Here is a 26,332-nt window from a genome sequence, read left to right as displayed (position 1 = left end):
CTCTTTGCTACCCATGGACTGTAGCTCGCCAGGCTCCTCTGTCCATGGGATTTCTCAGGCAAGAATATTGGAGTGAGTAGCCATTCCCTTCTCCAGGGGATCTTCCCAACCCAGGAATCAAGCCTGGGTCTCCTGCATTGCAGGCAGGTTCTTTACCATCTGAGTCACCAGTGAAGCCCAAGGATAAATAGATTTCATAAAATGTTTCTTACAAAGGGATAAACATGTGCCTAACTGGAGAATTATATGAAGTAAAATTCTTTGGTATTGCTTTCAAAAATGTTTGAAGGTCATTTATACCAGGTGATTTCGGAAAGTGTCTCAGGGACCTCTCAAATATGGTTATGTCCGTATTTAAAATTCACCAGGTGCTCCCATTTTTTAAGGAGGAAGCTCAGATATCTCATAGTAGTAGCAAAACTCTTCACAATTCTTGCTTCTGAGATCATGCTCCCGAAGGACATGGTGAACTCCCACGTTTCCTGTTTCTGCACTACAGCCTCACAGGTCCACGCCTTTGCTGATCTCTCTCAGCATAAAATGCTCTCAGTAGACACAAAGCATTACCTTTTCTAGAAACCCTTCCAGATCCAACTATTCTTCATTGAATTGGCCACTCCTTTTCTTAGACCCCTAATATTATTTTACTGTCTTGTGTCATAGCATATGACCGCATACACTTGACTGCAGTTAGTAATGGTTTAAAAACCTATCCCACCCTGCTGACCTTGGAGACTGGGAGGTCAGGTCCTTGTATTATGAGAATTCGGGTTTTTTCCCCCTTTTCTTATACATGTGTACTCTGTTCTCCCTTGCTTTTAAAATAACTACTATTTTAAAGCAATGCATATTTATTGTAAGTGTCTCAAATGACATAAAAAAAGCAATTGAGTGAGGGATAGATTGGGAGTTTGGGATTGACATGTGCACACTGCTATATTTAAAATAGATAACCTTGTATATTTCTGAGATTAATCCTTTGTCTGTTGCTTCATTTGCTATTATTTTCTCCCAATCTGAGGGCTGTCGTTTCACCTTGCTTATAGTTTCCTTTGTTGTGCAAAAGCTTTTAAGTTTCATTAGGTCCCATTTGTTTATTTTTGCTTTTATTTCCAATATTCTGGGAGGTGGGTCATAGAGGATTTATGTCGGAGAGTGTTTTGCCTATGTTCTCCTCTAGGAGTTTTATAGTTTCTGGTCTGACATTTAGATCTTTAATCCATTTTGAGTTTATTTTTGTGTATGGTGTTAGAAAGTTGTTCTAGTTTCATTCTTTTACAAGTGGTTGACCAGTTTTCCCAGCACCACTTGTTAAAGAGGCTGTCTTTTTTCCATTGTATATCCTTGCCTCCTTTATCGAAGATAAGGTGTCCATAGGTTCGTGGATTTATCTCTGGGCTTTCTATTCTGTTCCATTGATCTATATTTCTGTCTTTGTGCCAGTACCATACTGTCTTGATGACTGTGGCTTTGTAGTAGAGTCTGAAGTCAGGCAGGTTGATTCCTCCAGTTCCATTCTTCTTTCTCAAGATTACTTTGGCTATTCGAGGTTTTTTGTATTTCCATACAAAATGTGAAATTATTTGTTCTAGTTCTGTGAAAAATACCATTGGTAGCTTGATAGGGATTGCATTGAATCTATAGATTGCTTTCTTAAAAAACTGGAAATAGAACTGCCATATGACCCAGCAATCCCACTTCTGGGCATACACACCGAGGAAACCAAATCTGAAAGAGACACGTGCACCCCAATGTTCATCGCAGCACTGTTTATAATAGCCAGGACATGGAAACAACCTAGATGCCCATCAGCAGATAAATGGATAAGAAAGCTGTGGTACATATACACCATGGAATATTACTCAGCTGTTAAAAAAATTCATTTGAATCAGTTCTAATGAGATGGATGAAACTGGAGCCCATTATACAGAGTGAAGTAAGCCAGAAAGATAAAGAACATTACAGCATACTAACACATATATATGGAATTTAGAAAGATGGTAACAATAACCCTATATGCAAACAGAAAAAGAGACACAGTTGTACAGAACAGACTTTTGGACTCTGTGGGAGAAGGCGAGGGTGGGATGTTTCTAGAGAACAGCATTGAAGCATGTATATTATCTATGGTGAAACAGATCACCAGCCCAGGTTGGATGCATGAGACAAGTGCTCGGGCCTGGTGCACTGGGAAGACCCAGAGGAATCAGGTGGAGAGGGAGGTGGGAGGGGGGATCGGGATGGGGAATACATGTAACTCCATGCTGATTCATGTCAATGTATGACAAAACCCACTGCAATGTTGTAAAGTAATTAGCCTCCAACTAATAAAAGTTTAAAAAAAAATAAATAAAATAAAAAATAAATAAATAAAATAGATAACCAAGAAGAATCTACTGTTTAGCAGAGGGAACTCTGCTCAATATTCTGTAACAGCCTAAGCTGGAAAAGAATTTGAGAAGGAATAGGTACATGTTTAGGTATAACTGAATCACTTTGCTTTACACCTGAAACTAACACATTGTTAATCAGTTATATTTCAATATTATATATATATATATATATATTTTTAAAGGCAGTTGAAAAATCACCCTAAGTCTCACAATCCAAAGATGAACACTGTTAGTATCTAAACAGGTGTCTTGTTCTGCCTGCAGTTTCATAGAGAGGCAAGCACGTGCACACACACTGTGGTACACAAATAATTTCACGCACACACACACAATGTTATATAAATAAATTCATTTTTTAATATGACCAGTTTTTCCTTTCAACAATGTCAAGTGCACTAAGTCAATGATACACCCTTTTCATCACTTAAAATTGCTGATTATTCTTCTAAGTCATGGATTCTTGGGGTTTTATTTTGTTTGCCATTTATCAGCATTAAGAGCAGTGATGGCAGACCTGACTTACTCCTCCTGCACTGTAAACATCAATTAGAAGGCACCATTATTGTCCTTAGTATCTTCCATTAACTAGGGAGTCCTGAGCTGACTCAGCAATTCTCTTCAAGGCCTTCTGTATTATCCCTCCTCCTCCCCTGTATCCTTAGGCTGTGTCCTGTTCAAATCTCTGTGTATCAGAGGTCTTTAGGGAAAGTTTCTCTTTCTCAACAGAATCATTGAGATGTCCCTGGTCAGCCAGTGATTAAGGCTCCTTGCTTCCCATGCATGAGGTGTGGGTTCTATCCCTAGTTGGGGAACTAAGATCCCACATACACATTGTGGCCAAAAAAATTAGAAAAGAAAAAAAAAAGAATCATATATAGTTAGACAGCATATTAAAAAGCAGAGACATTACTTTGCCAACAAAGGTTCGTCTAGTCGAGGCTATGGTTTTTTCCAGTAGTCATGTCTGGATGTGAGAGTTGGACTATAAAGAAAGCTGAGCACAGAAGAATTGATGCTTTTGAACTGTGGTGTTGGGGAAGACTCTTGAGAGTCCCTTGGACTGCGAGGAGATCGAACCAGTCCATCCTAAAGGAGATCAATCCTGGGTGTTCATTGGAAGTACTGATGCTGAAGCTGAAACTCCAATCCTTTGCCCACCTGATGCAGAGAGCTGACTCATTGGAAAAGACCCTGATACTGGGAGGGATTGGGGGCCGGAGGAGAAGGGGACAACAGAGGATGAGATGGCTGGATGGCATCACCAACTCGATGGACATGAGTTTGAGTAAATTCCGGGAGTTGGTGATAGACAGGGAGGCCTGGTGTGCTGTGGTTCATGGGGTCGCAAAGAGTCAGACACGACTGAGCGACTGATCTGAACTGAACTGAATTTTTTACTGAACACAGTAAAAGATTGACTTTTGACAGTTTTCCCATGTAGGAACTAATAAAGTGGAATCATGCGTATATTTATTTAAAAATTTGAATCTCACCTCCCTAAAGCAGGATATGAATCTAGATTGTCCTGACCTTCTTCTATTTTGTGGACATGAAATTTAAGATGGTATATAATTGTTTTCAATGCTTAGTTCCATTTCACCAACCACTTCCACTCTTGGTAGATGTAAATTGCAAATACATTTTATTAGGAAGTATTTCCTCTACTCTCTGGAGCTGAAGTCAAGAACTACTTAGATATATTATTTTAATAAAAGGACTATCTAGTAAAATTTTGTAAAGTGCAAAGCTTCATTGTAAGTAAAGCTTATTTGTGTCATTTTTAATGTGATCAAATTCAGGAACATATCTATCTCTTCAATGTAACAAGATAGCCTGTGTATAGTACATATTGTTCTTATGTATTTTCTTCTGCGTTTAGCCTCAGTTATAGTGCTCAGGAGTTCTTCATCCCTCAACTTGTGGATTTCATGGTAGAGTGTAGTATGGTGCTAACCCAACCATTCACTTAGACTTTTTGTGTCCATCTCTATATTCTAAACTTGATTCCTATCTCACTGAGACTCAGGGACACTGTGTCATAATGTACATTTCCTTAGGTTTAAATATGAACCATATGCCATTGGTTACCCATTCTCTAGTTATGAGTATGTAGAGATCTGAGCAGTCAGTCACTTCCTGCTCCCTTCCTCAATTATTGCATATAATTAACTTTTGCCTTTTGCATTGTTCTTCTTTCCACCCATACCTCTGCTCCTTAATAACACTTGTTCTTAACCAAGATAGACTTTACAAGGCACAGTTGGCAATGTCTGAAGATATTTTTGATTATCACAATGCAAGGGTACTAATGACTTCTAAATGATAGAGGTCAGAATGCAATTTAACATCCCACAACACAGACTATAGGCCCACTCTCCATAACATGTTAGCCAGTCCAAAATGTCAGTATTGCCTAGGTTGAAGAATCTTTCTATGTAGAAACTGATTTCATGTGTTTTGGCTGAACTTTAAATTTCACCTCTGTCCGAGATGTTAAGTTTGATATAATCTGGTGATTCAGACTAGCTGCTAGGTCACCAAAAATGGAAGGTTGTGTCTCACACCTCATCCACATCGTATACTTGCATTGAAGTGAGGCAGCCCTCATCATTAAAACTTTTCCCTTCTTAGTGAGTGTTATGTGACCAGTTATACACAGTAGGGAATGAGGGAAACTGAGGCATATTTCTAAGTAAAGAATAAAACCGGACGCATGAGTAGGTAAGGAAGTATGAAATGAAGTGAAGTCACTCAGTCGTGTCCGACTCTTTGTGACCCCATGGACTGTAGCCCACCAGGTATGATTATCCTCAAATACTCTCTGCTCCAAAGTGGCATTTGTTGTTTTGGAAATTGCATTTACAAATATGTTAAGAAAAACACTGTGGGCAGCTTAACTCTAACACAAATTTCCTTTTCCCCCCTCCTTTCTTGTTTTTTCAGACATTTCACATTTTCAAGAACAAAATGATTTAAAAGGATTACTAGAAAATCTCCATCAAAATATCCAAGCCAAAAAGAGAAAGAATGTAGAAATCATGTGGCTGGCTGCAACGGTAGGCACTCTCCTGTCAAATATTACTCCTTGTCACCATGATGATCAATCAGCAAACATATTGGGTATCTGCTCTGTGGAGTCCAACTTCTGCACTTTGGGTTACCAGATGTCACTCTCCATCATCCAAGAGATTAGGCATCTAGCTTATCAATAGACTAGAATACAAGATAGAAGATGTGTTCAACAAGAAAAAATTCTATTCATTGGCTTTTCTTATAAATTCAGGATGTGTTTGATACTTTGAGGTTAAAACCAAGTGTCTTTGATTTTCTTGATATTGTGTGTTACAATGTCAATTGCCCATCTCAATAAGGTCTTGAGTTGATGCCCTAGAGAAGTATGGTTTCAACAGAATGTGATTATCAGATCTCTGACTCACAGCCTCGGTAGGGCTCCTGGACATAGTGTTTTGTTAATGAGCTTGTAAATGCACTTGTTCATCTAGATATTGCCATAGAATTTATCACTGATGGATGGCTCTTGGGGTAATGAGCTATATTTTGTATGGTCTTTTCTCATTTAATGGCACCCTCAAGGTCAAAGATAGACTTGCTTTCCCACCCCACTTTTCTGCAAGATTGAGGGGGGAGAAAATTGTGCCTGTATTTTTAAGCTCTTATCTGGCAGCCATTCAGGCATAGCTCACATGAACGTATGAATTTTGTTAAACATTCAGGCCCAGAGATCCCTTCACTAGGAAAGGATCTTTTCATCAGGAAGGACACGCTTTGGAGATATTTTTGATGCATGCCATATTTGTACTTACTGCACATACAGGGCTGCTTATGTAATTTGGAGTTCAATGTAACAGATCTTCTCCTGTGTGCTATTCATTTTCTATCAATAGCATCTAAAACAAAGGCTTTACTACAAATGGTTCAATTATAGTCCAATATTACGTACTCTCTTCTGGGAAAAAGGAATGGATAATTTACCATGAGTATATATAAAATAATTTACCAAGAACAAGGCAGAGGGAAAGCTGCTTTGGTTTTCCTTCATGCCCTCTTGGAGCCCCAGGGAAGAACATCAAAGGTAACAGTATGAAAGATTGCTTTTGAGCAGCTCATTTACACTGGTCCCATTTAGCGTCATCCTGCATTACATGAAGGTTGTTTTTAATAGTTCTTTCTCCCATGTCTGTTCTTTACATCTTCAAAGACTACTATGGTTGCTAATTCTCAGAAAAATTTCACAAAGACAGGTCATAAGTTATTTTTGCAACATTACTAATGACATGATAGCAGAAAAGGAGTTTGATCATTTCCCAAGGCTATCTGACAACTTAGGAACATATACATATGTCGTTATATACATATTGTGCAGTCATGTAAATTGGTAAATTAAGGATGCATAGAACCACAAATGTATGTTTTTCCTAGTACATGTAGTTTTCTTATTTGAATATATAAAGAAATTTCCCATAAATCCTACATGTTTCTGAAAATGTTTTTGAAATGTATATACCAGTCAAATATGACTTACTCACAACTTCCCACTGAATGAGTGAATGTTTGCCTGCCTTGATAAATGTACACCACCCATAATGTGCAAATTTGACATTCTGTAGGAATATTGGCTTAACTATAAATAGCATGTCTGTAGAGTGATACATGAGTTTCAGTATCCTCTTCGTAAACCAGGGACCTTGGTATTACTCTTCAAGAAATATAGAAATTCCCTTCAACATCTTCCACAAAATTTTATTTTTGTCTCTATTTCTTCTTTAAAGCAATGAAATACTGCTTTTTCTTTTTTACTGTTTTACATTCTAATTAAAAATGCAAAGCCATTTGATTTTATCTTAATGAATTTTTAAAGCTGAAAATGAGAACTTAAAAATACCAAACACTAAATTAAGCTAATGTTAAATTAAATGTTAAATTAAGCTCATTTAGCTCTAAATACAGAAATGAAGACCCAGCCAGTCTGCTTTGAAGGAATTGCCCAAGCTTTCTCTTTGTTTTAAATTTGACACATGAAATCTCCTTAATAGGATAGCTGCATATGACTGTGGCAGTGCATTTTAAAGAATATTCACTCTTTTTAAAGATCATCTCTCGTAAGTGACCACTGAGGGCTATATACTGTTATTATAAATTTAGTAAAGCTTTTGTTGTTTTATATGAAAAATTTTGAAATACTGTTTATTTAAAAGCATTAGAGTTTTCTAGATAAAAAAAGATTATATGTTGAAATCATGCTCTCACATTTCTCTAGCCACGTTAAAGATGGTGAGAAAGTATTTACTTAAGGTCTATTAAGGAGTTGTAAATCCTAAAGGTAAGTATTAGTCATATTTAAATCATGGTAAAAACCCTTGATGAACTGTATTATTATACCCTCTCTTCAAAGCAGGCAACTGTTAAGGCTTCCTTGATGGCAGATAATAAAGCAGACCTGTATTCCATCACATTAAATGTATCTTAAGTGCATGTTGATTAACATTGTTGATGCTATGTTGATGATTGGTATCTCATATCAGAGCATTACCAGGGCTAGGGAAGAAAAAAGAATGGAGTGATTTGCCTGTTACCTAGAAGAAAATGAGCCCATAAATTATTGCTACTCAGAGATTCTTCTTCTGGCTTACACAGAAAAAAAGAGTTACAGAGAGAAGCAGAATGGGACAGAAGTTAAAGACTTGGTCCTTGTTAGATAGAGTGATGTTAGCACCCTGGCTCTGCTCTGTTTGCATAAGCCATCTTACCTATCTAAAGTTCAGTTTTCTCATCTGTAAAATAAGATGAATATGCTTTCCTCCAGGGTTCATGTGCAGTTAAATTAGAAGAGCAGATCTATGTGAAATTTATTAGCATTGTACCAGTGCACAGTGGATATGCAATTAACAGTGGCCATTGTTGGTGTCCTAGTTCTTGTTAGTTGCATTGATGAGTGGTTTCCTTATCTGCTGCACTTGGCACCATGTGGATGTTTAAAGTCTCATAATATCCCACAGAGATTAGCAAAGGTTATTTCAAACATATGTGAGACGATATTAGCTCTTTAAGATTCAAATCAAGTGGCTTATCCAGGAAATACAGGTTTTTTTCCCCCTTCACTAGTAAGATGTTACTTCTGAGCTGTGATTATTATCATTAGCCCCTGCAGCTTAGATACCCTCTCAGAGCATTGCTGCCTCTGAGGAATATTTACCATCTTACATGCCTTCAACAGCCCCACACCTCATGTACAAAGAGATAAATTAAATCTATTCCATCAACTTTTGAAATGAAAAGGTATTATTTTTCCATTACACAGGGCATATTGAAACAGTTGACTCATAAATTAGCATAAATTTGGTAAGTTTAGACTATGAGTATTTAGAGGACTCTGACGCTCGAGAGTAATCTACAAATAAACAAGACACCATGTCTATGTCTGTTACAGATTTGTCGCAAACTAAATGGCATTCGTTTCACCTGTTGTAAAAGTGCCAAAGACAGGACGTCGATGTCTGTGACGCTTGAACAGTGCTCAATCCTGAGAGATGAGCATCAATTACACAAGGACTTCTTTATCCGAGCACTGGATTGTATGAGAAGGTAGCCCACATGTTTTCAACTTCTTTCTTTTTTAAAAATTTTTATTGAAGTGTAGTTGATTTACAATATTGTGTTAATTTCTGTTATACAGCAAAATTATTTAGTTATACATATATATATATATATATATTCATTTCATATTCTTTTCCATTATGGTTTATCACAGGATATTGAATATAGTTCCCAGTGCTGTACAGTAAGACCTTATTTTTTCTTTTATGGTTATTTTAAGTTTTTTTTTTTCCTAATACATATTTTACTGGAGGAGCAAGCATTTAGTAACTTCACTGCATTTCCTTGACTTTGAGCTCATGACATGAAAGAGAAAATAATTTTAAGTATTTCCTCTATTCATTTTAGGCAATAAAAAAATGTGGCCAGATTTTGATCATGTGAATGGAGGATATATTTCATTAACAGATTTAAACCTAAGTTGAAGGGCTCAGGTTCTTTCATATATAACATTTGAAGAGTACAGCTCCTTTATGTACAAGTCCTTATGTGTACACATAAAATAAAACTAAGTCTTTATCCAAACAAATCAACTATCCAAAAAATGGCAACAAATGGGTCATCCTACCATGGCTTGTAGGGTCTCCCCATCTTTAACCTCTTTCCTAAAAATTATTTTCACATCACTCATCATAAAGATGGGATAATGGATCCTTTAAAATGGAGAATTAATATGATCACTCTGCCGACATTTAAAATGCTCTGCCTGAAGTCATGTTTCCTGATTCATTTCTACAGTAATTAAATCTAAAATATAAGCCATAATGGGAAGGAAGAAGTGCCTCTTTCCCAGGGTCTATCAGCAAGGACATACGTTAATTAGAAACTTTAGTGAACTTACCTCTTTCCTACAAAGACTGACTCAAAAGCACAACAGGAAACATGGGACAGGCTCCCAGATTGCAAAAAGGAATGTCATATGATGCACTGAAAAGGCTGCTTCTTATCTGGCATGTCATTAGCTTCACTTTTCTTTTAACGGCTGTGGTCTTTCCGTGGTGAGGTGACGCTTGCCTGTGATCTTTCTGTATTGTATGTTTTCTGAGAGGTTTCTGAAGCCCTCTCTTTTACCCCATTTCATGTCTCTTGGCATTTTCTTTGTTCAGTGGAGTTCTACCATAATTTTTGGATAAATGTATGAGGATGTCTTTGAGGCCTGACATGAGCATCTCAGCCATACACACACGTTTGGTTGTTAGAAAAGACTCTTTTCAAAAATTATCTCTCAGCACTCATAGGGAAGATTCAGGATCTGGGCATGAAACGTTCTGTTGTGCATTTGAGAAGTACAAATATCACTATGGATGGAACAAAGATGCCAGTGTGGAGGGCAGGGCATGTGCTATTCCAGGTCAGAGACCTCAGAGGACTAGAATGAGTCAACCAACATAAAATAATTTGGAAGTTGAATTTGTTACTTGTTTATTTAAGGTAGAGGTAAGAGAGGACCCTTAAATTAGAAAGGTATTTTTTCCAGCTGGTAAATACAGGATGTATCTGTCATATACATGTTGAAATATAAAACTAAATATTTTGGTAAAGCATAAAGGCTGGAGGAACTAACATTATATGTCAGTATGTTTGCTAATGACATTTATGGGGGTTCAGTTTTGGATTGTGACCTAAAGTAAGGCGCTAGAAATTTAATCCCAAAATACTGAAGACCGTGACTTCCATATCCCCACTACTTTGGTGATTTTATACATATATATATATATGTAAATTTCCAATCTGACACATTTATCCTTTGGTTTTTTGTACATGTGAGTACTGTGTGAGAGTGTGAGGACTTGTCTGTGTGTGTGTGTTTAAGGGAAATAAGATATATTATTGTCTTAAATAACTTCCATACCTTCCCCCTTTGGGTACCATCTTACAAGCCCATAGCTTTATAAGCTCTGGCCACAGGGCAGAGTAGATGGGAGGAAGGGACTTGGAAGCCAGCTGTCCTGAGTTTGAACCGAGGTCATGTGCCACTTACCAGCCAAGAGGAAGTTAGTCTCATCCTGCCTTACTACCTGAGGCAAGTTGGTACCTCAGTCTTCTGTTTATGTAAAACAAATACGCTAATAATAGTAGCCCTTCTTAGGAATGTATCAAGGATTAAATGAACTGATATGTGTTACATGATTAGAACAATGTTTGTGAACAATCACTGTATGGTATTTGTTAGAAGAGTAAATATCAAGGGTCTTGATCTTCCTGAGACAATCAAGTCTAGGCAGTTATGACCCTTGTATATTTTTGTGAATATATTATGACATATGGTTTGACTCCAATATCATATATTAATATAAAAACCTTGTAAATAAGCTTTCTCATGCAATGTTTTATCTATTTAAGAAAATAAGCTATTTCAATACCACCTTGAAAATGTACATGTGCTTACAAATGCTAAGCTAATTATGAGTGGATTGCATTCAGTAAAGTTAGTCTAGATAGGTTTCTTATAAATATTTTATGTTAATGTATATTGTTGTATGCCCTTACTAATAGTCATAGAATTTGAGATTAAGGCATCACCTTAGAAATTTAGTCAAATCTGCTTCACCGTAAGAATAAAGAAATGGAATTCGGTAGAGTGTTTTGGCAGAGACTACTCAGAAAGTACTAGAGCTGCCACTAAAACACAGATGCCTTAGTTATATTTTTTTCCTGTGCTGTAGAGTAAGACCTTGTTTGCCTTAGTTATATTTAATGTTATTTTCTTTATACCAAGTAAAACAAAATGCTGTCACTTAAAATTATTTGGTTATGTATTTGACTACTTCACTTCTGTTATTCAAAATATTACTTAAATCATATGTCATAAAAACTACATACTTTTAGAAATTTGAGACTGTGTACCAGACCAGAGTCGTCTGACCAAAATCTGAGATTTGAAGAGAAAACTCTAGTTCTGGAATACAAACTTTTTGCTTTCAACCTTATCATGTTCACTGTTGTATTAATACCTTGGCGTTGAGCACAGTGTCTGGTTCTGTGTGTGTGTGTGTGTGTGTGTGTGTGTGTGTGTGTGTGTGTGTGTGTGTGTGTGTGCTCAGTCACGTCTGACAGTTTGCAACCCATGGATTGTAGTCTGTGTGTGTGTGTGTGTGTGTGTGTGTGTGTGTGTGCTCAGTCACGTCTGACAGTTTGCAACCCATGGATTGTAGTCTGCCAGACTCCACTGTCCATGGAATTCTTCAGGCAGGAATACTGGAGTGAGTTGCTATTTCCTTCTCCAGGGGATCATCCCAACCCAGGAATTTAATTGGCATCTCTTGAGTCTCCTGTATTGGCAGGTGGATTCTTTTTTTTTTTTTTGGCAGGTGGATTCTTTACCACTGGTGCCACCTGAGAAGTCTGGTCCAGATTGAAATAAATATAAACAGTGGCTGAATAAATGACGAATAATATAAACATTAATGTGAATGCACTCTGTTGCCTAATGTTTTTCAGAACTGTGTAGCAACTTTTCCATCTCTTTTTAAAATTATGTTTTCAATTACATTTTGAAACTGTAGTTCAGGTTTTTTTAATGTCTCAGCCTTATTTCCTGGGGTTGCATTTGGCTCTCTGTAATTTAGTGTCAGTCACTGATTAGATAGAAGTTGCAAGTTCGAACAGTTCTATCCAGTTAGAGGCTTTGTTGATGTATCTTGTGTGTTAATTTGGAAACATATTCCAGTTCAAGAACTGTTGTATCCATCCTACCTTTTCTTCCCACCAGGCCTTTTTAGGTCCTACTAGTCAACCCAAGATGTGTGGAAATTGATCATAGGCCTCCATGGCTCTCTTGATGTCCAGGATTTCCTTTCCTATTGCATTCATAACTAGTCCGCTTGCTCTGGGGAGTAGCCCAAGTGGAAATGCAGCCTTAGGCCAGCTGTGAGGATGGCTGGAAGCATTTGTTTGCACGGCAACCCACTCCAGTATTCTTGCCTGGAGAATCCCACGGACAGAGGAGCCTGGCGGGCTACTTAGGGTCACAAAGAGTCGGACGTGACTAAAGCGACCTTAGCACAAGCGCAAGGTTACTAAGGCTTCTGACGGTGCTGGGGTGTGTGATTTCCCACTCCTCTTCAAATGCATTCAGAGCCTGGGGCAGCAAAGTTGTTGGTTTCCATGGCGACCACACTCTGGTGGAGGGACGTGAGTGGGAGCAGCCCCAGATAGGAAGACCGTAGCCTGGCTCTCTTCTTCCCTCCCAGTCAGCACTTTTCCAGGTAGAAACTCTTTTCCACTCATTGCTTGACTTCGGCTGATTATTAGGGTCCTTAAATGATTGGTTTGGACAGTGTTTTTCAGCGTCATAGTTTTGGGAGGAGGACGAAGATTTGCAGAGCTCTTCGCTCTGCCACCTGATCAGAAGTCCTACCCTTCAGATGGTGACTTTTAGATGCACATTGGAACTGCTTCAGAGGCATTTAAAAACTACTTATATTTGGACTGTGCACAGTCTATCATTGAGACAGAGACAGAATTTTTAAGAACTTTATAAATATTCTAGGACACAATCCTGGATTAAAAAAAAACTAGCATTTTAATGGAGTTTGATTATATTTTAAAGATATTAAATTATTTTATTTAATATCAGTTGTGGTTTATTTTATGTTTGAATTATTCTAACCACCTTTCAGGCTATTTACTCTGGATATTTTTAAAAGTTTACCAGGGTTATAATACTATTGCTGTTTTGCTAGTTTTATTTTTTTCCCCTATCTATATTAAATTTTACTTTTTTATACTGATTATTGCTGTAAGTTTCAAATTACTTATGGATGAGAGAAGTGTTATCGATAAATAAAGCTTCATCTCCCTGCTTGTTCAGAAGCCCTTTCACCAGAATAAACTCTATGAGAGTATGGATTTTTTTTCTTATTCACCTATGTATCTCCAGTACTAGAATAAAGTCTAGTTATGGTAGGTACTCAATAAATATTCAATGAATGAGTGAATGAATAGCATAGGTTTCTAAAATGTTCAGGTCCTATCTGTTAGGAAGTTTTCCACATACATAGACAGTTGGAAATAAGCAAGGGAAATTATCACTCAGTTGTGACGAATTTTATAAGCAGAAGTTCCACAAGATGAAAGGGAAAGTTTTAAAGGGGTTTGGATACAAATTCAAAAACAAACAGGCCACAAACAATCTATCATCACAGGCTGAATCTGTCAACCAAAATTTTAGGAACAGACATGATTGAAATAAAAAGGTGTTTATTTAGGACTACAAATTCAACAAACAACAGTATTGTGTTTTATTGTTGTGTTTATTCACTGAGTTGTGTCTGACTCTTTTGTAAACCCATGGACGCCAGGCTCCTCTCTCCATGGGATTTCCCAGGCAAGAATACTGGAGTGGGTTGCTCTTTGCTTCTCCATGAGAACTTCCCAACCGAGGAATCGAACCTGCATCTCCTGCTTGGCAGGCTGATTCTTTACCTCTGAGCCACATGGGAAGCCCTGAATTGTGTCCTACCAGACTACAAAATATAGGGGAGGCTTTTAAAGGCAAAAACCCACAAGGTTACAGTTAGCCCCATGATTTGCTTATCAAGAATTATAATTGGAACTAGCAAGACAAAAGAGACTGAGGTTTGTGTCAGGAAGATCCCCTGGAGAAGGAAATGGCAACCCACTTCAGTCTTGTTATCTGAAAATTCCCATGGACAGAGGCGCCTGACAGGCTATAGTCCATGGGGTTGCAGAGTCAGACATGACTGAACACTACTGTGTGTGGCAAGAGTAAGTGTGCTTGTTAAGCAAGGAGTGGTTGGCGTCCCAAATGGTTGCACAGTTACAAGGAGAGACCCTGAGACCACAAGTTTGCAGCTGACAGGCATTGTTCTGAGTACGACTGGTGGTAGTCTTGGGTCTAGTATACCTCAGACAAAGTTCAGGTTCCCAGTGGTGCAGAGACTTGTCTGACACTAGATGCTCAATGGTCACATGACTCAGTTTTTGTTTGCCTGTGAGAGCTTTGCTGGTGGCTCAGACGGTAAAGCATCTGCCTATACTGCGGGAGACCCGGGTTCAATCCCTGGGTTGGGAAGATCTCCTGGAGAAGGAAATGGCAACCCACTCCAGTATTCCTGTCTGGAAAATCCCATGGACGGAGGAACCTGGTAGGCTGCAGTCTATGGAGTCGCAAAGAGTCAGACACGACTGAGCGACTTCACCATGATTACTCCATGATAATTTCAACTTGTCATTGTAGCCTTTGTCCTGTTTTCAAAAAGTTCAGACTCTCTCTTTTCCTACATATCCATTATTACTTAACAGCTTCATGCTTCCAACATGTGCCACTGTTTACAGTCTGTTTGACTGAAGTGGCACAAAATCCTCTTCCTCTTAGGAAGCTGATGAGGAGTTGGGGTAGATATGACTCTGTAAGGAACTCTCAGCAGCTGCCGATATTATAAAACCAAAGCAGAGATTCTCACAGAGTCCCACCACAGACTAAGATCTGGGATAGAGCTGGGGCTGAAAGCCACTTGACTCAAGTCTGCCTCAGGTAAACTAACTACCCTTCAGTAACCGACTTTATTGACTTTGTGATGTGACTATAAACCTGGTGTATCTATCCTTTCTTTGAAGTGTATGTGTAGTGCCAAATTCTTCCTCGATATCTATAGCAGAAATTTATAAAATGATGGCTGAATAATCGGCAGCATTTTTATTTTTAAATAGAAAGGAAGAATGAATGCAGTATCAGCGCTCAGTTGTTTCATACTGAAGTCACCGTTGAGTGCTAAAAGCTTTCTTGTCTCAATGCTTTTGCAAAAAGCATATTTAGTAGGAACTTTCAAACTTATATTTGATTAAAAGACGGTTAAGACTGCATTTAAAAATACAAAATTTGACTAGATTATTAAATGTCACATTTTATCCAAAAATAGTTGTGTTGGGAAGTTTAATTGTCACTTAAAAGTAAATTAAAATGACAACGCCTGTTCTCTGTTATTTTCCTTTAAGAGGAACTCTAGGATTATGTGTGTACGCAGTGTAACAGTGTGACACGATATTGTTTAGTTGTCAGTCTGTAACTTTTATTTTCCTTATGCTATATTACTCTGCAATCTGTCATTCTATAATGACTCTAAAGATAGTTGAGATGCCTTTAGTAAGATTAATCAGGGTATGTTTCAGCATCCAACCTATTTATCCCTCTTAAGATACAGGGCTTTAATCATTCTATTTTAGTAAATATTTAATTCACAAGAGAGAGATTAAAAGCCCCATCAGCCTTATTGAGTTTTATCATCCTGTTGAATGTCATATTCTCAACACGAAATTTATGTGTCAGGGAGCATAACTTATGAAATGTTCTGCTTTATAAATAAATGACCTCAATCTACTGATGTCAGTACAGGTTTTATTTCTCATGACTTACTCTCTTGTGGGGTTCACTTTCAAGTCATGGAGATCACTTGTGTTTAGATAGAAACACATCTTCCTTCCTTAGTCTTCTTTCCACTTTGGCTTTTTTTTTTTTTTTTTAGCTTTTGTTTGATTGTACTAGTTGGAGAAGAGCTTCCATTATTTCGTATTATCCCCTAAATCAAATATTGAAGTGAATAAGAAGCATCACAGACATGGGTAATTGAAGCTTTCAGTTATCTCTTGACTATTGGAAAGGGACATATTTGTGTAGAACAGCACAAGTGAGAACAGTTTCTTCATTATCACTTAGAGTTATCTCTTCCCTTGAGAGTTTCAGCGGTGTGTCTGCTGCATTATTTCAGCCTGTATCTGTGACAAATAACAGTAATAAGCCCAGATGAAGTCACCATCTTCTTAGGCTTGCTAATAATAATGTGAAAACTTACACCACTTAGGCTGTTGTTGCTTCAGCCTCTAGTAAGGTAAAAGATGCTGCAGAGAGTACACTTCTATAAAAATCATGTTGGAGCAAATATCTCTTAATAAGATATCCACAGATGACCCACAGTAAAGAACTGCTCTTACTGGAGAAATCAAAGAATGAGCTACCTAAAAACTTTCAATTTCCTAAACAAAATGTATGTGCTGATTTTAGGCTATCTTCTTCATATATTTATATGTGTCAGGTTGTTTTGCTGCTAGAAGTAGTCATTTTCAGATATCTTTCTTTTTCCTAATGTGTTTTGTATTGATATTTAATTTTGTTTTCAAGTACTAGTAACTTGAGACCTTGTGAGTATGGAGTTTAACATTCAGAGCCATGTTACCAGTTTTAGACACACCTTTCCAAATAAGTCATTTCTCTCAGTTCCTCAAATTATTAACTAAGGACCTAGATAAATAAGTGTTTGGAATGTGTTTTTTATTTAATTTAATGAAATGAAATATAAATGAATCTAACTTAAATAAGTTTAACTTCTGCCACAAACATAGATTTTTAAAATCAAGAAGGCCTGTGATTAAATCCTAATTCTGGAAATCATTTTCTATGCAGCTTTTAAGTTAATTAATCTCCAGGCCTCAATTTCCTTATCTGTAAACGAGGGATAACTTACCTCTCTCTCTCCTGGAGGCATCGTGTTAAATGAGATCAAATATGTGAATTCTCTATGCCTGACGGATATTAGGTGCTCCGCTTAGTAAGTGTTCATGATTTCCGCATTTTTTTAAGCTACCCTGTGTAACCTTTCTTGTCCCATGTTTCTCTTAAAGTGCCTCCTCTGAGGTTCCTGAAATTGAGGAATTTCCCCAGGTGTTCTAGATCTTAGAAGAAAACTCTCAGGATTAATAGTTGTTCTGAAATGCTTAAACTCCCTCAGTGCCTCTGACTGACAGAGTTCAGCTAATAACATCAGGACAGTCTAGGAGCACCTGAGTGCAAAATAGGAGTTTAGTGATCCCCGGTGATCCCCACGGAGCAGTGCCTCAACATCGGCCAGTGAAACTTGGGAACGTCCAACTCCCAAACGCCCACGGACTTGACTGAGTATCCAGTGACTCCTGAGCCAGGGCCCCACCTCAGGAGATGACCTGGGCAAATATTATCACTAGCGGAAATATGTCTCCATCATAGTCACAGTCAAATGTAAACATTTCTTGAGTACTATGGCAGAGTGCCTGGCTAAACAAAGGGAGACAGAAACTTACAATACCGACAACTAAGAGTCAGTGAGTTCTTGCTGCGCACGAAGAATTACATGAAACATTCTCTATGAGGAATGTTTATTAGTCACCACAATGAGAAAATGAGATAGATGAGGTCACATACTTAAGACTATTATTATTAGAGTGGATCAAAGGGGAAAAGGAATCATTGTGGGTTGGAGTGGTCCAGAGGAAGGTAGAATTTGTACTGTGTCTTGAGGATTAGTACAATTTAGATAAGTAGCAAAGAAAAGTTAAGAGTTCTTGACTAGGAATATCTAAGTGGTCCAGGCTAAGAGTATTATTTATTAATTCCTCACATTTATTAGAGATTTCGTTTACAAAACTGTTCTCATGGTGTGTCTCACATTCAGCAATTCATTTTCCTCAGCTGATATCATGTTTTTTGAGATCTGTGTCCACATATAAGTTCTGTTCTTTCCTTTTCATAGTTGTATAGTATTCCTTTGTGTGCATAGACCACAATTCATCTATTCCTCTATTGAATTTTAGGTTGTTTCTGATATTTTGGTACTATAAGCAATAGTGTAAGAGACATATTCACATGTATAATTATGAATATGAGCATAAGGGTATATAAACCTGTAAGTGAAGTGGGTGGTATTCATATGTTCAATATTACTAGATGCTATCCTATTGCCCTACACTAATTTATATTCCATTAGGCATACACATGCTTCCATTTTTCTACATGACCCCATATTTGTACTATGAGTTTTGTTTTTGATTTTTTTTATTTACCAACCCAATGGGTAAAAAAATGATATCCTGGCTTATTTAGTATTTTCTTAATAACATACTGTATTGAACATCTTTATAAATATTTCCTGGCCATCCTGGTTTTCACTCTTGACAGCTGATCCTTATTGTTTCATATAGTGGGAGTTTGCATATAACTGGGACTTTCCAAAAAGGTCCCAGCATTTATAAAGCACCGGTTTATTGCATTTAAATCAAGTTCTAGAAAAGAGGGTTTCATAAGTGGTAGTTTTTTTTAAAGAACATTTTTATTTGTTTTGTTTATTTTCTTTAAAAATGAAAGCACAGTGAAATAGGACAGAAAAATCTCTTGGGTTTGGAAAGTGAAATGCACAGTGTTTTGACAGGAGCCTGTGAGGTGATCTGAGACTTTTTAGAGCTCCCTTTTAGACAAGAGAAGGAAACTTCCAGCTGAGACCCAACAAAAACCTATTGGTGATTAGGGAGATGATTGATGTTTTTGCTCTCGGAAAACGAGGTGTAGCAGAAACTAGTCCTAGAAATGGCTTGTTCTCATTAGAGAAGCTAGAGATACAGTCAGCCCAGGCCTGAATGAGGTGTGGACCATGGCTATGCTGAAATCCAGCAAGTTCATATATGCTCCCAGGAAGTTGAAACACAAGACTCAAGGAAGCTAGTGCTATAGCCTCATATTGTTGAACTTGAATGCTGTGTTCAGAGAGGAAATAAAAAATATGTATGCACATGGAACAAATATCGTAGTTCTATCTCAAATCCTATTTGCTTTGAAGTTTATAAGTTTATTGCTGCTGTTGTTCAGTCACTAAGCCGTGTCCCACTCTGTGACCCCATGAACTGCAGCCCTCCAGGCTTCCCTGTCCACTATCTCCCGGAGTTTGCTCAAAGTCATGTCCGTCGAGTCGGTGATGCCATCCAACCATCTCATCCTCTGTCATCTCTTTCTCCTCCTGCCCTCAGTCTCGTCCCTCAAGCATCAGGGTGTTCTAATGAGTCTTTTCCAAGTTTGTTATGGCATTCCATTCCCATACAATAATGCTACCCAAATCTCAGTTATTCATTTAACTACCTAATGATTTTTCTACAGCTGTCACCTGAATAGACATTTACTTTAGTCTTGACCAGGGCAAGGATGTCCATGAATTTATGCACTTGTTATGTTTCTTATGTTTTCCCTAAAGCACATGAGAATAAATTCGAAACTATTAAAATCAATGTATTGTCACTGTACTGCATAAAAACTCCTGACTTTGTTGAAGTGCTTACTATACTCAGGAAAACACTTTCATTAAAAGAGTTTCAACTCTCCTTCAAACCTGAATTTTGATTGTAGAGCGCCAGTCACTAGCCCAGGGTAACAAACTGAATGTCTTCACAGGCTGTCTAATGAAAACTGGACCGGGAGGCAATAGAGTTTATGAAAAAAGAAGTCAAAATATTTTGCAAACTTTTCTCCTGATCAGAAGATCACAGATGACCGAGTTCAAATGCCCTGTGTAATACATTTGTATCTGAGGATAATGATCTCAAGTCCTGTGGGCAAAAATATAATATGCACAATTACACTACATTCTCTTCCATTCATTGAGCCCATCAGAATTTATGGGATTGTGAATGACATCTTTATAGGGATCAAGGGTGTAATTTATAAAATATATTGTTTACAAAATTGGTCGCTGATTAGTAGTAACAAATCACATGTGATACTTTTCAAGTATCACAGAATTGGTTTTGGAATTTCACTGCCCTGAATCATCTAAAATTCTAACCATCAAGCCAGCATAGTAGAGAGCAGGATGTCACATTAAGTAAAACCATTCTGTGTTTCACTTTTAGTACAATATTTAATAACTTACATGAGATATTCAAGACTATATCATAAAATAAGCTTTGTGTTAGACGATTTTTATGCCACTGTAGGTTAATATAGGTGATCTGAGTATGCTGAAGGTAATCTAGGCTAAGCTATAACGATCTGTAGGTTAGATGCATTAAATGCAGTTTTGACATATGATATTTTCAACTTAAAATGAGTAATGTAAGTGTTCTGGGCACTTCAAATGTATAGCATTCTTTTATATGCTTTCTATTTTTAATATAGTGGCTTCATTTCTGGTTCAGTTTTATGACACAACCATTGCCCTCTATAGCTCTTTCTCACAACCCATTCTTGATAACTTACTACATTTTATGTATCCATTTAGATTGCCTTAAATTCTTCTTAAAGCAAAATGGGATGTAAATACTTAAGAATAAAATCACATAAAGCATTCCTTATCTACTAGGCTCAAGACTTTTCCTAGATCTGCTCTTAGCACTCATCAAATCAAGTTGAATAATATCAATCTAGAGGATTTTTTAAACTGCAAAAAAAAAAAAAAAGAAACTAGTCTCTAACACAGAAGTATCTGAATTTATGTCTTTTCAAAGTGATGTCTCTCCTCTCAACTATTTGAGAAAATAATATTTGTATATGCCTCAGTTTGCAAATCACCTTGACTGCTTTGTTGCTTTAGGAAATAGAAATACAATAGATTCATCGGTTGTTCAGTTTCTGTTCCCCTGTTTAATTTTATAACAAACTCAGAGGTAGAATTTTTATAACAGTTTTATTTGGTTTTGCGATAAATATTTTTTTCTTGGAAAGACTAGAACAAAAGTGAGGAAAAGGCATCTTAGAGCTGTTAAGAGATATTATTTTTGCTAGAAAAAGATGGGGGAAATGCCTTCCCTTTACAAGAATGAATTGATTTTTGTAGCAGCTAGTCTTGAAATAGATACATTTATTGAAAATTCCTTCCTACTGCTTTCCAGTCCCTATTTTAAAAAAAAAAGGAAAACCACTTTTCCTATTAAAAAGAAAAACTCCCATGAATATATGGAGGGAGTGTGTGTGTGTGTGTTTGTTAATCACTCAGTCGTGTCCGACTCTACAATCCCATGAACTGTAGCCTGCCAGGCTTCTCTGTCCATGAAATTCTCCAGGCAAGAATACTGGAGTGGGTTGCCAGTTCTTTCTCCAGGGGATTTTCCTGACCCAGAGATTGAACCCAGGTTCAATCTTTGCAGGCAGATTCTTTACCATCTGAACCACCAGGGAAGCATATATACAGGGTCCATGTGATCAAATATTACATGGTCATAAAGTAAAAGGGCAACATAGGCAGCTGTATTATAGACTTGCCATGGGTTCAGCCTGAACACATGAGAAATGTGTGGAAAGCCCAGACTACAACAAGCATTTGCTGAGTTTAATCTTTTTCCTCTGTGGTTGGATTACATAAATATGATTGATTTTACTGTTTATGTTAATAACTTTAAAGTTGCTAATAGATTGTGTGGTTCCTGAGCAGATAATAGATATCCTAGATAATGGGAAATTAATTCTAAATCATGAAACTTTATTTGGAGGTTAAATAAATCTACTTTTAGAAAGTAATCCTATTTGATATTCATGTAGTCAGTTATAAATTCAAAATACAGTCTTTGAAGTTCTTTTATAAATTACAATCTTATGTTCCTAAGGTTATAGTTTCAGATCATAATGGAAGATGGAAACTATTATGTTTCTATTTATGGCAAGATAAAAGAAAGCCATTTTTTTTTGCAATCTGCTTTACATAGTTTTATGATAAATATGTGTATTTTTATTTTGCTACCTTTGCTCACATTGCTTGAATAAGAAAAGAAGGAAATACTAACAATCTTAGTACAGAAATTGGAGTGAAAGAAAAATGAGAAATATACCATACTTTAAAAAGGGGTGAGGATCTGGGGATGTTGATTTAGTAGTGCTAATGAAAAATGAGTTTATGTGTTTATTTTTTTAATTTTAAGTTAAATTCCAAAGTAATTCTCTTTGAATATCCGTCTCTCCATCTAAATGTTAAAATAGTATTAGCACATTTTGCCAATATGTTGCTGAACTCTGCCAATCTCTTCCTGAAGTTTGATTAGTAAAGAAACAAAACTTTGATTGAATTCATTTTATCACAATCAAGAAAAAATGAAACAAAAATATCTTGAACAAATCTGGACCTATGTGTGTGCAAGATGCAGGGGAAAAATAAGTTTTCTGATTTATGTAGATAAGAAAGAAAGAAAGATACCAGCTCACTTATATCCTAATCTTTGTGACCCTATGGACTGTAGCCCATCAGGCTCCTCCATCCATGGAATTCTCCAGGCAAAAACACTGAAGTGGGTAGCCATTCCCTTCTCCAGGGGATCTTCCCAACTCAGAGGTTGAACCCAGGTTTCCTGCATTGCAGGTAGATTCTTCACCATCTGAGCCACTAGGAAAGGTTCTGTACTTATATCTAATGTGATGGTGGGTGAGAACAGACATGCTGGAGTAAAATAGGACATTCCTTCTTGATTCTGAACTGATTCGACTGTGAGAAGATATACTTCTCTGAGCAACAGTGAGAATATATACTGGAGCAAGCTTAAATCTCTGTGTTTGAGGAAACAGTCTAAATCCACTTCAGAGAATAGACTAAAGTCACTAGTTTGTTTGTTTGTTGTTTTTTTTTTTTTGGTCAAAATGAGTTTGTCATCCTTACAAAACTTATGATCCAAATAAAATAAAATAACTGAAATGAAAAAGTAAATGGCAATGAACTTTTTAAATATTACTCTTTGACTAACTTCCAAGGCCAAAGATGTAGATATTAAGCAACATATATATGTTTATATACACATATACATATATAAATTATTTACTATTTGCTTTGCTTGGACCTAATTTGATCTTGTTTGTAAATTACATCTTGATTCAGATGACCTGGGCTTCCCTTGTGGCTCAGCTGGTAAAGTATCCACCTGCAATGTGGGAGACCTGGGTTCAATCCCTGGGTTGGGAAGATCCCCTGGAGAAGGGAAAGGCTACCCACTCCAGTATTCTGGTCTGGAGAATTCTATGGACAGTCCATGGAGTCGCAGAGTCGGACACGACTGAGCGACTTTCACTTCAGGTGACCCAGTCATTATGACTTCTGAGAGATATACCCATTCTTACACTAGTGTTTCAATTGCTAAGTTTAATATTAAGTAAAAAAAAAAATCCATCATGTTATGTCTCAAAATGAGACAAACAGAGAAACGAAAGATAATCATTTCTTGACACATCAACTTCCCCTAAATATTTACGTGGGTTGGTGAAGGACTGCAAGCTTTTGGTACACGATAAAATGTTTTTCAAACATTAATTATTATTCTCCCAAAAGTCAGTTTTCAAACCACTTCCTTTTCTGTGCACTTGTAACTTTTCATACTAATGGTATTTTAAGGCTCAGCATTTGGAAAGAACCTTAGAGATTACCTAGTGACCCTGCCAACCAAGGCAGGAATTCTTTATACAACATCCCTGACAGATTGTCAGCTAACCTTTACTTGTACATGTCCAATAGTGGGAAGGTCCTTACTTTGTGTATCAACCCATGCCATAATTGGACAGCTATACGTTTTATAACATTTGCCTTCATATTTAGCTGAAATCTGTCACCCTAGAATTCCCAGTCATCAATCCACTCATCTGCCTAGATCAACATAGAGTCAGTATTTCCTGTCTTTTGTCAGCCTGCAAGTATTTGAAGATTGTTGCTGTGTTCTGCTTAATTGTGTGAATCCACTTAAGATATAAAATTAGATGTTTCTCCTTCTGCCCTTCCTCAACTATATTGCCACTATCTCTCAATGCATTCTTTTTTTTATTGGCATGTAATTGTTTTGCCATGTTGTGTTAGTCTGTGCTATACAATTAAATGAATCAGCTACATGTATACATACATCTCTTCTTCCACCCTCGCAGCCATCCCTCCCCTCTAGGTCTCTACAGCGCACTGAGCGGAACTCTCTGTGATATATAGCAGCTTGCCACTGTCTGTCTGTTTTACACACAAGCAGTGTGTATATGTCAATCCTGATGTCCCAATTCAGCCCGCCCTCCCCTTTCTCCCCCCCCCCACCCCCCGCCGTGTGCGCATGTCCATTCTCGGCCCTTCTCTACATCTGCATCTCTTGTTTGTGCCCCGCAAGTAGGTGCCTCTGTACCATTTTCCAAGATTCCACATAATGCCCTATGTAAATGATTACAAGCAGAATCCAACCCCGTGGTCTAAATGTAATATGGAGAACACAGAATAAAATAGAACAAAGGTCTGCATTTTCTTCCCTTCATCGCTCCCTTTCTTCCTCCTTTCTTCCTTTCTTTATATATAATGCTGACAATCTACCAGGCACTTTTCTAAGCACTTCAAGAAAATGAACTTCCCAAAACTTTATTTTATCGCCTACGGATTAAGGCTTAAAATGAGAAAACCTCCCCCGAGGGGCTGAATGACTTGCTCGGTGGCTCTCAGCTAAGGAAGCAGTGTGAAGCCATCTGAATCCAGGTGGATGCTTCTAAGAGCCTAGGATGTCTCTCCCGACCTGTATTTACCTCTTTGTTCTTGGATCCATAAATTTCATGACCTTTATAAAACAGTTTTTTCGCACTGTGTAATAAATTGAAACATGTAGTCCTTTTTCATATATATGCTCTCTAGCAAGCTTTCTCTTGAGCTCTACTGGGATAATTGATATTTTGCAGTAAATTTAAATATATATATTTTTATTCTTGTCAACCTTACCTCTGAGATAACTATAATGACCCAAAGAAGTATGGTGGCCATATTGTATATTTTCTATGCTTTAAGAAATGGGGCTGAGATTTATAATAGAATATATTTCTAAACAATGATATCTAATTAATAGGTAATTTAAGGACCTTAAAATTTTATATAAATAAATTAAAAAATGAATATTTAAAAGAGATATTCATGAAAGCAATCTTTTGGATACAGTGAAATACCTACATTGAAAAATCACCCAAGGTGTAAAACCAAAACTTACTCATGTGTAATAGCATGTAATGACTCTGAAACCAATTTGTGGTTGACTGTTGGCCTAACCAGACCACAGAGTCTTAACCAAGTTTGCAAGGTGTTGACATATGCAATTTGGATTTGGTTCAAGTTCACTTCAGTTCACCACTGAACAGGCAGAGTAATGATGTCAAAAAAAACAGGGTGTCAGTGAGGAGCTGAAGTTACATGGGGCCTGTATAGTTACTTTTTCTAATAAAAGCCCCAAAGTACCAGTCAGGTAGTGAACTGGACACCTGAGCAAGCTCAATTTTGTACCATTGTTGGGCTGGAGCCAAGTCTCCCTCAAGGTCTACTTAATATCACAAAGGGCAAATTTCGAGCCTGGTGATGACCTACTTCTTCGTTCTGTTTCTTTCGGCAACACAGGGCCTATATAGGCTATTCATGGTTGACCAGAACCCTATTAATTCTACCTACAAAAGTATTTCATTTTATCCCGGGTTGTTATGCCACTATGGTGGAAGCCACTAACCATAAGAAATGGGTAGTTCTGAGTTCTCTCTTATAGAAGAAAGAAGTTTTTGAGTGCATATTATTTGCTGAACATCATGCTTCACATTAGAT

At 37.3% G+C, this 26,332-nt stretch overlaps 1 protein-coding gene across 4 annotated transcripts in view; it reads left to right on the top strand.

The window, feature by feature from the left end:
* The window catches only part of INPP4B (inositol polyphosphate-4-phosphatase type II B), an 839,852-nt gene that overhangs the window by 777,832 nt on the left and 35,688 nt on the right, over nucleotides 1–26,332 (top strand). For 3 of the 4 annotated variants that reach the window (XM_043902501.1, XM_043902500.1, XM_043902504.1), the window contains 2 exons: nucleotides 5,337–5,449; nucleotides 8,842–8,996. In XM_043902501.1, coding sequence (XP_043758436.1) covers nucleotides 5,337–5,449; nucleotides 8,842–8,996 — 268 coding nt within the window. Of the gene's footprint in view, nucleotides 1–5,336; nucleotides 5,450–8,841; nucleotides 8,997–20,217; nucleotides 21,226–26,332 lie in introns of those variants that run through there. The other variant, XM_043902502.1, reaches the window with a different exon arrangement.

This window comes from Cervus elaphus, chromosome 5, assembly GCF_910594005.1.
Source record: "Cervus elaphus chromosome 5, mCerEla1.1, whole genome shotgun sequence".
Lineage (NCBI taxonomy): Eukaryota > Metazoa > Chordata > Mammalia > Artiodactyla > Cervidae > Cervus > Cervus elaphus.
This window is presented reverse-complemented; position numbering and strand designations above follow the sequence as displayed.